This window comes from Periophthalmus magnuspinnatus, chromosome 13, assembly GCF_009829125.3.
Source record: "Periophthalmus magnuspinnatus isolate fPerMag1 chromosome 13, fPerMag1.2.pri, whole genome shotgun sequence".
NCBI lineage: Eukaryota > Metazoa > Chordata > Actinopteri > Gobiiformes > Gobiidae > Periophthalmus > Periophthalmus magnuspinnatus.
Window position 1 is genome coordinate 14,975,504 of NC_047138.1, and position 12,608 is coordinate 14,988,111.

Consider the following 12,608-nt stretch of genomic DNA (forward strand, 5'->3'; position numbering starts at 1 on the left):
TAGCGAGGGTAGTTATTGTTATTAATCCGGTCAAACAGAATGAGTCCGAGCCCCACCGTGGACCAGACCAGTGGGCGGAAGTCAAAGGCTAACCGCTGGAAACCATTAGCACATCATTTCGCATGCCCAACTTTGTGAAGGTGATTTGAGGAGAGCTTTTACTGCATACAGGCCTAACAAGGTTTAAAAAGCATATGTGTGCCTTTGGAAGGAAGGTAAATGATGTTACAAAACCTCAAAAGTCAGTATTTTTTCAAGGGGTTAATTATAATTTAGGGAAAGATAATAAGCTTTTTAAGAAACAAGCATGAGATGTTACTGTCACCTTTTAAATAATAATAATAATCTTTATTATTAGACCTTTTGGAGCTTTCTACCACATTATTAGGTTGTTCCCTCATCAAAAACATGGCGGAAGTGGTTTTAAAAGTCATCCACACTTGTTTAAGTAATCTAACAATCTCTCCCAGGTCCTATTCAAACCCTCCTTACAGTTAGCTCTCCGAGACTCAGCTCATAACCCTACGTCACCCATGCTTTCCCTCAGCACTTTTCTGTAAATATACAAATATACGATTGTAATGTGATAGCGCACTGAAGGGGGAGTGACTAAGAAAAAGAGCAAAAGAAGGGAAGACTCAGAGCATCAAAAACTAATGCGAAACTTTTAACATCATGTTAAAATATTTCATAACATTTTCAAGACAATAAAAGCAACAAGTTTTATACCCTCTTTTTAAAATACTTGTTTAGAGTTAATAATATAATATAGTTTAGATTTTTTTAATGTTATTTTAAAAAATAAAAATAAATTAATAATAATAATAATAATAATAATAATAATTATTATTATTACTATTATTATTAATGTTATCAAATGTTAGTTAATAATTGATATTTACTTACTTACCTTTTACTATCAGTTCATTAATTTTCAGTGTAGGTTTAAAATGTAGCTAGTTTACATTGCGTACAGCTCACATTTGTTTTGCATTGTTCTTTATATTACGTTCTTATTTTTTACCACCCTTGATGATCTATTAAACATGGATGCCAACCGCAGCGCCTTTTTATCGAGGGGCTTTATGCAGTATTCAGTTACTACGGCTAAAAATCACATTTATGGCTTTGGTGCTGGCAAAACAGAATTTTATGGAGTAAAATTGATGGTGCAATTTTCAAATGGGTACCGAAATGGCACAGTGCAGTCCAACCTCAGCTGTGTTCCCAAACAACCCTGGCAAATGTTTGTGTGAAGCTCTAATATCCTCCAATCACAGACAAAAGGAGCTGTTGAAAATGGCCTGTACATCTGCTCATTCTCAAGCTATTACAGGGGGTTTCCAGGTCCTAAAGTATTGAAGAAGCATTATCATAAAAGCATGTAATGTGTCTCGTCTTTAAAAAATTTTTAAACCCTAATTGGTGAAAGAAAGGTGATTTATTCAGAGATTTTTTTATTTATGTTTTCCCTGTGTGGGAAAAAAAAAAAAAAAAAGCTGTATGTGACTCTCTGGAGTTGGCGCATCACCTGCATCATTACATTGAAATAGAAAGTTAAAACCTGCTTTTCTACCTCTAAGTATTTAATTTTATCTTTAAGCATATCTTTTTAACTTTGTGCATGCCCTTATTTGTATTTATTCAGTGTGTTTTATGTTGCACTTTATCACCGAAGTAAGTTCCTAGTCTGTGAGCTGTGTTCACTGACGGTGGCAATAAAAGTCTTCTGATTCTGATTCTTTGGAACATTCTCCATGAAGATAGAAAAGGTTTGTGCCATACTGTGCAAGATTAAAGCTAAAGGAGCAACATTGCCATGGAAACAAGCAGGCAAGCAAGCAAATAACAGTAAGGTTTGTGGAGATGCAAGCCCACCCAGTGCAAGGACGCAATCAAAATAAATTGACATGCTTTTATTTTAGTGTATTTTTACATTAAAAGTCACTGTGGCATTAACTAAAATGCTCTTTTTGTTTTGCTCTATTATATATCTCTCATTAACGGTGCACTGTATCTTTTCTGGTGAAAGGTCTAATTGCCTGCTGGTGTCCATGGAGATGTTATTGCTTTATCTATACTTTAATGTTCCACAGTATGGCACAAAATGTATTCACGGATCTATGGAGACAAGTAGGCGTCACCTCAAGCCCAAGCTACAGATCAGGGGTCTCATTTATACAGTGTGCATGTACAAAAATACACACTTTCTACGGCAACTTTACAATCTATAAAAAGACTGCTTAACATCAAAATGAATGAACTCTGAACCTCGGACATCAGGGCTTTCAGATGATGAGGCAGAAGCCAATCTGTGCTCAGAGGGAGGAGAAGTGAGGATGTTTGTGTTTTCTCCCTGTACACACTTTTCGCAAGAATTCTGATCTGTGAAGAAGCGACCTTGTTCACCATAAAAATGCATGTTTTGCAAGTTCTTTTTGTGCAATTAAACACTAGTCATTTATGAAAGGGTCCATGTTAAGCCATTTTGTGTTTTGTGTTATAATGTTTTTTCATCATCAAAAAGACACCTGGAGTTGTGTTTTGTTTCATTCACACATGTTTAACACACAAATTGTACATGTTTAGGCTGTGTAATACAGGAAGTGCTCCACTGTTTTTAAACTCTGGTATTGCCAATCTTTGCTGAGGAGCTGTTAACTTGAAATCTCACTTCTTGACATCACAAAGTGGAACGGACCATTTTCAGCTTTGGAGATGTAGACACACTAATAGTAATGGATTACTCAAACATGTATAAATGAAACAAAACGTGACTCCAGGTATGTTTTTGATGAGGTAACAGCATTGGAAACATGTCTTAAAGCTCACAAGAGTCAATTCCGTATAATATAGGACCTGTAAATGCAAGCTTGAGAAGTTTAATGCCATAGTGTGGAGAGATGTGTGTGTGAGAGTTACATATTGCATCTCTATGTGAAATACTCCTCAGAGACAAGTATAAGTTCAGTGAAAGGCGAGTACATAACCAAACTCCCAGTTTGATCACTGTTTGGAATCAGACATGACACACACTCCCCGTAATCACTAGGACTAATGGGACTAAAGCAGCCCCATTTGCTCTGCAGCCAGGCAAACTATTCTATCTCTCCCTCACCCTGTCTTACCCTCCCTCTTTTCTCTTCCTCTCTCTGACACACACACACACACACACACACCCATGTACACACATCCAACCATACATGATCCAACCTCCGCTCAAACACACACCGCAAAACTACATCCAAACATCTGTGTCTGTCCTCTGCCTACCATCAAACTCATTCCAAAGCAATTTCACACAGCGATAAAACAGCCCCAACGTCTGACAGCCAAGGGGTACAGAGGGAGAAGGAGTGCGTGTGTGTGTGCATGTGCATGTGTGTGTGTGTGGGGGGGTGGGTGGGGGTGTGTGTGTGTGTGTGGGGGTGTGTGTGTGTGTGTGTGTGTGTGTGTGAACAAGCAGATGTGAGAAGATGAGGATAACTGGAGCAATGGGGCCAATGCTGCCTGGCAGATTAGCACATCATATGCCATTTTGGAGAGCCAGGTCTTTTCCTATGGGGGTGTGCATCTATAGATTGCTATGGTTCAGATGATAAGTTGGTAAATTGGGCGATGTTTTCCTACAGCTGGGGCAAAAAAAAAAAAAAAAAAAAAGAGCAAAATCCCAGTGCACTACAATATATCCAAGAGGTCAATACAATATGTAATGTTTAGGGAAGTTGAGTTCAGAGTGTGTTTTGAATAGAGTGTATTTTACTTAATGTTACACAGTATGGCATTAAACGTAGCAATCTTTTTCATTTTGTTTCAATTTCAGTTTAAATTTTTGTTTTGTTTTAATTCCAGGTGTTTGTATTGCACAAATGTACCATGGATAAACATCCATTTTACTGTGAGCGTGTTTACCTTTCCACAGATGTAATCGGTAATTTGGCTTGGTGGGGCCACCTGCTTCTTGTCTCCATGGAGATAAATAAGTCTAATGTGATACTGGGAAACATTCCATTCAAAGCATTAACTTTTCTGCATAACTTCTTTCAAGCAGGTCACGAGAAAAGTTACATAGTGCAAGATATATATATTTTATTGTATTTAAAGGTTTTGTGCTTCTTCTTTTTTTTTTCCTTTTCTTATTGTAAGTTTAAAACATGTTGAAGGGTTGACAAGAGCTCAATTGGTAAAGTGTTTGTCCATAAGTCAACTCAAGTATTGAGTGAAAAATGAGTGATGGGAAGGTTATTGTTGGATTTCCGAGTTTAATTTTGTTCACCAAGGACCACGCGAAGTTAGTGACAGGAAGGACTATCAAAATAATATTGTGTATTTTTTTCCTCTTAGTTTAAATCCCACACATTTTACACATGACATATTCTAATCACAGACTCCCAATGCTAAATGGTGTAATAGAGCGCAAGTTTCTGTCTGGCACTTTTTCCTCAGCAGATTTTTAAGCAATATGTAAGAGCTTGTAAAGAAGTTAAAAGACCAGTGTGTATGTTAGTCATATTTTATTTATTGCCTCAATTAGTTAGATTTTTTTAATTATTATTATTATATCATTATATCTTTATAGGTACTATATTTTAATTTAATTTATTTTATTTTAAAAACAGACCTTTGTGGTTTTTCAAGTCACTCAAAACGCTTTACATCACCCATTCACACACCAATCTATTCAAACACTGAGGGTGAGGGGGGATTAAGTGATTAAGCCCAAGGAAACAATGAACAAACCTGAGAGTGGGCTTCAAACTGCCAACCTCCAGATCAGCGGACAAACACTCTACCAGCTGAGCCACTGTTGCCCTGAGTACACACACAGTACTTCTAGATGAGTTTATCCACGTTTTCCCCCTCAAAAAATTCCAAAACTATGGTCTCTTTTCTTAACCTCCTTTTTACTTTTGTCATGATCTTTACACTGATACTTTGTCTTTCAGAACACCCTGACCAACAATGTGATTCATAATGGACTAAAGCCTGAGGATCAGCTCTCGATGGGTGTGGTGAAGATCTGGGGAGCGGGGAGTGTGCAAATCACCCAGGCAACGCTCACTGTCTCTCCAGGGTCCTCGAGCCCACTCACTGTCCAGCACAACGTCGACACACAGGTGAGGAGAGGGCTGAGACAGAGGGATGGAGTGGACATGATGGGCCTTTGGGTAACATTACAGGAAAATATGTTTCACTATTCTACTAACATTTTTAACATTGTTTAACTTCATAGTATGGCATTAAACATATCGTGCTCCATGACAAACAGGTATATATTTGTTTAGCAATGAAAACACCTGCAACAGAATAAATGTGAGATAGATTGGTTTAAGTCCTCACTATGACACAATCCGGGCAAAGCAAAGTGGACCCCAGGTGGTGGATCCCCCACCAGGAGAGTTACAAAGTAAACAAAAAAAGTTAATGCAAAATGCTCAGGTTTAGCTACAGATTTTTGTCTTACACAATTTGTATTACACACAGCCTTTTTCTTTATTCATTGTTTTCACTTACCTCCTAAAAAGGGAGTAGGTGTAAGACCATGTACTTGGTATAGTTTAAGATGGTGACATTGAGAAATAGGCAGAGACTAGAGATAGAAGAGATCAAGATGTTACAGTTCCATTTGAAGTTGAGGCTAGAAAGGATTTTAAACTATTTTGTGAATCCTGAAGTAAATAGGAGTGGCAACGTGAGACAGTAGTTTGGTAGGTAAAATGGGTGTTCAGGTACATTGGGCAGATACACAGTTGATTTAGTGGAGGAGGACAAGAGAAGATACAGAATTTAATTGTTTTATGTTTAACGAGGAGACAGAGAAAATGAGAGCACGGAGAGCCATGCGCCTTCACCATAACAATGAACGTTTTTCAAAATATATTTGAGCAATAAAAAATGATGTCGCAGTGGTTAGCGCAGCAGTTAGTGCCCTCGCCTCATAGCAAGAAGGTCCTGGGTTTGATTCTGGGGCAGCGCAGGGCCTTTCTGTGTGGAGTTTATGTTCTCGTCCGCATAGATTTTCCTCCGGGTGCTCCGGTTTCCTCTGCCATTAAAAACATTTACAATAAGCTCCTCCCCTCCGGGGAAAAACAGATTCTAGATCATCAGCAGAACCCTCCTCGTTAAATAAAGGTCAATAAAATAATAAATGCATGGCAGAGAGGTTTAACACCATAAAGTGGAACTTTCCAGGCAAAGCAATAACATCTCCATCTCCACCAGAAAAGTTACATAGTGTACCTTTAATATACTTTCATTAACAATGAAGAACACATTATTCATTATGGACTTTTATATATAGTTTATTAAGAATAATTTCATTTTAATATTACTTCATTTCGTGCTTAGGAGTTAGGGTGAGTTGTTACTAGAGCCGTTCTTAGTGCACTAGTTGCTCATTATGAAGGAAGTAATTTTTAAGATAATTTTAGTTTATGCCATTTTGCATCTTCTTAATCATAAAGTGAAATCAGACACGCAAACACAGACACACACAAACACAGACGCTGTATCAAACATATTGACCTGGATAGCCTCCTGCTTAGACCTGGGACCCCTCTGCGACGGTGCCTTCCAAATCACTGCATTTAACAGATTAATTTATGAAAAGGTGTCACTTGCGTCGCGCATTTATTCATATTTCAGGTTTGGCGTTGATGGAGCATTGCGCGCCTGTCAGAAACTGTCAGCTCGACACAAAAATTCCCAGGTTCACAAGCCGGCCCCCCACTGCGCCCTAGTTTGACGTCTAATAGCAGTAATCAAGCCTTCACTCCACCTGACAGTGCATTTCAGTAATGAACAGCTCCACTCTCCAGTCGGGACGTGCATGTTTAAAGCGTGTAAAAAGAAGGATTTCCTGTACTGGAAATGAGAAGACAAGAGAGAGGTGTGTCTAAGCAAATGAAGATAGTCTGACTAGATAGGTCAAAAGACAACTTTATGTATTTCAAATCTGTCCCTTCCACATTTTACTAGTTAAAGGTGCACTGTGTAACTTTTCTGGTAGGTGCTCTGTCATCTGCAGATGCAGCTTTACCTTGAATGTTTCTCAGTATGGATTTAAACTGGTTTGAAGTGTTTTTTTGTTTTTTGTTTTTTTTTAAGTACACTGAAATACTTCTGTTGTGAGAGGGGTCGCCTGGCCACAAATCTGACCTAACCAGTGACATCGCCTGCTTGTTTCCATAGAGATAGATAAGCGTAGATACTGTGGAACATTCTGGGTAAATGAATAACAGCTCATAGAAACAAACAGGTGGTGGCAACTTCACCAAAAAGTGACAAAGTGACACGTATGAACAGCATTACAAATCAAAATTAAGTTAGAAAAAGAGTAAACTATTTGGTAAAAAAAAAAAAAAAATAATAATAAAATTAAAATAAAATAAATTAATAATAATAATAATAATAATTATATATATATATATATATATATATATATATATATATATATAATTTACTATAAAAACAATTGTTTGACTAGCTGACTAATCCAAAAAAAGTTATTTGCCCTAGTTGTATTATTATTATTATTTTTTTATTTATTTTTTGTCTGTGTTATCATTCAGTTGTAAAGGTGTGATTCACAGTAAAACAAAAATTAAATTCTGTCAACTGGACAAAAAGTTATAGCAGTCATTTCGCTGCTCATCCAAGCCGCTTCTTTAGTTCTGGTCTGATTATTGGTGGAAACTGCCTTACATCTGTCTGAAGAGAGGAGCTAACTATACTAACTACAACTCACATATTGTATATATAAATGGACGTAGCGAACCTGCTAGCTTGCTGTGTTCCGGCTCCATTAACTCTGGCTCCAATTCACTTTACATTAGAAAACTGTCACCCCTCTCTCTGTAACTGCTGCTGTCAGTCTGCTCATCAGTTCAGTCTTAAAATGTTCGTATTAACTCGCTTTACATGATCCTGGTGTTTTTATTTCGTTGTTGTGTCCATAACTCAAGATATGAACATTAGTGAGAGACAAATCAGCTGCCAAATATGTAACTCGGCTCCAAATTGGCCCCTATAACTGCTAGCCCTTTGCTACAACTACACTTTTTTTTGTTTTTACGGGCACCTGAGGGAATCAACATCAATGCAGCATCTTATCATGACAATAGTGATTATATATATCAGAAATAGATTAAATACTCAAAACCAGCTGGTGAAATTAGTCTAAACTCTGCTTATCCAGTTGGGCCGTCCTGTAACCTTAAGCATCTGTTTCTTTCCCCTCACTATAGCCCAGCCTTATCTGTGACAGCCGAAACACAAAGCTCGGGCGTCTTCCTAAATAATCACTGGCCAAAAGGGCGACGCGTTTCTGATGTATACCACCATTAGCGGAGACGGAGCGAATCTGCCAGGGACACTGAGATTCTCCTCGAGCAACGTCCAATTTGTATATGCGCATGTGGATTCATTTGAGAGCAGAGAGGGCAGAGGGGGATACATCACACACAGATTTGGATGAGAGATGATGGTCTAAAGCAGGCTGCGGAGGAGACACGGGAAAAGCTATAGTTTTTATCAATTTTTCAATTTTTCATCTGTCTGCTTGAGTATAGTCCGATTGGATAACAACTGCAAGGGAAGGGGACTGCGGTAGAGCTATTTGAATAAACCGCCGAACATACAGCTATGCTCAAATGAATGGCTCGTGATTTGGCTTTTTGTGGAGTACAGTGAGGGAAGGGTCGGTGAGATGAGAAAAAACATTCTCTGTAGACAGTAGAATGTGATTTTCAACATTAAATAAGAGTACTTTCTTATATATACTCCCATGTTGCCTTATATCTGTGTAATCCCTCAGTCGTCCAGGTCGGTTCCATAGTGGTCCACGGGCTTATACTAGTCTATGTGGTCTTATACTTGTTCTGTTTAGTATCGATACCTGCTCAAATGAGTATTTAGTCTAGTATCGATTAGCATCTGATTTTCATTACTTTTGACAACTGTATAGTGCTAGAGTTTTCTTTATTTTATATGCATTTATTATTGTGTATTTGTACATACGGCAGGTAACATGGACCTTATACTCCATTACCCATATTTAAAGGGGAAGAGTTATGTAAAATTGACTCCTCTCACTTACATGTATTGATTGATTCATGCATGTTTGAGTAATCCTGTACTGCAATGGCTCTCAAACTTTTCACACCAAGAAAACATTTGGCTTTCCAAGTACCACCAGATCTCAACCAAGTCTATATTTGAACTATTTCAGGTCTAATCTAGAGCTAAACCAGGTCTAAAGTGGACAACATCGTTTCTGCTGTAGTTCTAAACAAGAAATTAGCCAAAGAAGTGCATTAAGTGCAAATGTAAGCACTCTGAAGAACTGTCCAAGTACCACTCCTGTATTGTCCTGCATTTAAGGCTTGAGTGCTTAGAACATTTCTGTTTTCACCTACCCCTTATCTCCTCCCACTGCTTTGTAGTTACTTATAATTACTCAATTTCCGACTCCAAGTCATACGTGTAAGCGCCATAAACTAGACCCAAGAACTCACAGTTTTAGGACAAAAATCTGCATTTTAACAATATCAATTTTAGCTGAACCACTTTGTGTTACTTATGATTGGACTATAGAAAGTTGGGATGTCATCTGAAACCCAGGAATACAGTTTAACACAAATGCAAGTGAGTTTAGGACGGCATCAGTATGTGGTGGATTTCTGTGTCATAGGCCTGTCACAATAATCACTATATCGACTTACCATTCAGTATGTTGGATGGAACAATATTTTTTGGGGGTCAGTATTTATCATATGTACATTTTCTTTGCACTACTGGGACGTTTTGGGGTATTGTTTGGATCTTTCATAAGATTTGAGCTGTAAAAAGTATGACTCATTATACTAGATGTAAACTAAGTACTAAACTAAAGTGTTTCATTCTACTATTTATTTATTGCCGCTTATGGTTATTAACAATATTGTAGATTTAGAATAGTTTTTGTGGTTTAAATCTGCTCTTAGGTTATTCTGTCAGTGGCATAAATTTGTTTCAGTATTATCATTTATGGTCTATATTTACTTCAGCAATATATCGAACTTCAAAATGTGTTATCGTGACAGACCTTGTTCTAAAAGTGTTCTTATCTTGGGTTAATTTTCACTTTTGTGTTTCACAGGAGCTGATAATAGATGTCACCCCGAAAAACCAAAAAGTGCATCTGCCCTTCTCGATATCATGGAGATAGACCTGCAGAGTCACGTTTATGGTCATATGTGAAGTGTAATTATTTGGTCTTTGATTTACAATTGCATTTTTTTTCAACACATATAACGATGAGACTGTAAAGTTTCAAGATAACGAATTTTGTTTGAAATAAAAAATATAAAAAACATGTTGTTTTTTAATTATTTATTGTATTTGAGAGCATCTTAAGTATTGTCTAAAACTGTGAGTTCTTGGGTCTAGACAATACTTCTAACAAAACCTGACCTCTTACAGTAACAGTGAATTTACATCAGATTAGATATTATTTGTCATGACTGATTTATGGCCAATTGTGTTACTTAAGTAAAAGTACAGATACCGGAGGAAAAAAAAAAAAACTCAATTAAAAGTATCACATGAAAAAATCCACTTAAGTGAAAGTATTAAAGTACCTGTTAAAAATGTTCATAGAGAGTAAAAAGTAAAAGTATTTCGTGCAGGTTTTGAGGTTCAGATATAGTAATTTTGATACAGATTTGTGCTGAATTTTGTTCAACAGAAACAATTGAATCAATTGGGGGGGGGGGGGTTTCTAGCTTTTTTTTCTAGTTTTTATTTGTATATTTTGGTTTGTTCAAATTATTGAACGTGTTAAAAATAAACCCCTCAGCCTTTTCAGCAGGTCTTAAGCAATAATGAAAAATACTTTTACTTTTCAATCCTGTTTAAAATGTAGTGGAGTAGAAAGTACAGATACCTGCTCTCAAATACAGTAAGTCAAAGGAAAAGTATCCACTTTAAAATGTACTTAATTGAAGTATAGATACATTTATGAATTTATACTTAAGTGCAGTACTTTACTACGTACTTTGTTATGCTCCACCACTGGAAATGACTCCATGACACATCACAGTGTAGTGCAAGTCTTTAAAGCCCACTGCCCACACCTGTGTAACAACATTTTTTTTTTTTTTTTAAGGTAAGGTTAAGGGTTGTATGCATTTTGTGCTGTTATCACGGCTCTTGTGCTTAAGGTGACCAAAAAATACTATGGCGATTTCAATCTGATAGAAAGTTTTGTACAAAATGCATTGAAACTCCTCTATAGAAATTTACCTTGCTGGTAAGTGCAGAGACTATGGTTATATTCACTTCAGACCAGCTCAAACTGTTGTGAAGATGAAATATATCTGCAGATAAACTAATCACAAGTCTGAAATTGACTGAAAAACAGGTATCGATATGTGAGTCAATAATTTTCGCCCTCAGTCAGTATAGAGTGTTGATATTTTGGATCCTTGCTAACACTTTCTGATGATTTTTGTTCTCTTCTATACTTTTGCAAGGACTGCTCATTCAAAATATATGTAGTATTATTATTGTGATTCTAGTAACTTTGGGTCTTTGGCACAGCAAGACATAGACTCACTCCGCTTCCACTAACACAAATTTGTACATATTTAGAATTCGAGAAAAATACCAAATTATTTCTAATCTATCAAGAAAATGTGGGACTAAACACCCAGAATCATCATATCTTCCTTTCCATTTTCATACTGAACCAAGCTGAACAGCCCAGTTTCAGAAACAATATGCCGTTCCTAATCACACAATTTTTGGTGCATTTTCGCCATTATATTTCCCCTTGAGTGTTTGACTAGCTCCATAATGGCCGCCCGTGCAGGTGTACCCTCAACCACGTACTAATTATAGCTCTCACCTGCGGCAAGCTGTCTTCCTGCTCATATTCTCTCCCAAATAACGATATAGCCGCCCATTATTCCACCACCAGTAAATGTAATGATATCAGTTTAGCCATGGGCACCTCAAATTGATTTCCATTCTAATCGTAACACTTGGGGAGGGATATAGAAACGCGTGTGTATAGTCTTGACCCCCAAAAAGTTGTATTTGTGGTGAGGTAGAGGTAGAGTGACATTTGGAAGATAAATATGCCAGTTTTTTTTTTACTCAGAGACACAAAAGCCATAGAGAGTTCCCGGACACGTCAGAAGGCAGAGAAAAGATCCCATTCAAAGCTATTAGAGAAGAGGTAGAAGTTGTTCCCCAAAAGTTAAGACAAACCTTGCAGTATTTACAGCCTGAGCAATTGTTGACATTGTAAAATTGAAGATTAAAACAAGTCACGGAGTTTTCAAGCATGCAGCCAGTGTTTGGTAGAAGGGTAGGCACTGTCCTGTTCTGCTCTCGTATTGTTGTGTTAAGTCTTGAGTCACGCCAAGTTATGTCATCTTAAAAAGGGGGTATTATGCGACTTTTTGGAGCTTTCTACCGTGTTATAATGCTGTTCCCTCATCAAAAACGTGCCTGAAGAGGACTTATATGTCATTAATGCCCGTTTAAGTAATCTAGTGATCTCTTACGGGCCATATTTGTAAAGTTCAGACCACAAGGATAAGTCACCCATGCTCACACGGCAA

The 12,608-nt window shown here is 37.3% G+C and overlaps 1 protein-coding gene across 1 annotated transcript in view; it reads left to right on the plus strand.

Annotated features, from left to right (window-relative positions):
• Positions 1-10,333, plus strand: part of si (sucrase-isomaltase (alpha-glucosidase)) — a 146,004-nt gene extending 135,671 nt beyond the window's left edge. Inside the window, exons 47-48 of the mRNA XM_033976422.2 lie at positions 4,947-5,117; positions 10,139-10,333. Of these exons, the coding sequence (XP_033832313.1) occupies positions 4,947-5,117; positions 10,139-10,207 (240 nt within the window). The 3' untranslated portion in view covers positions 10,208-10,333. The remainder of the gene's footprint in view (positions 1-4,946; positions 5,118-10,138) is intronic.
• The last annotated feature ends 2,275 nt before the right edge of the window (positions 10,334-12,608 follow it).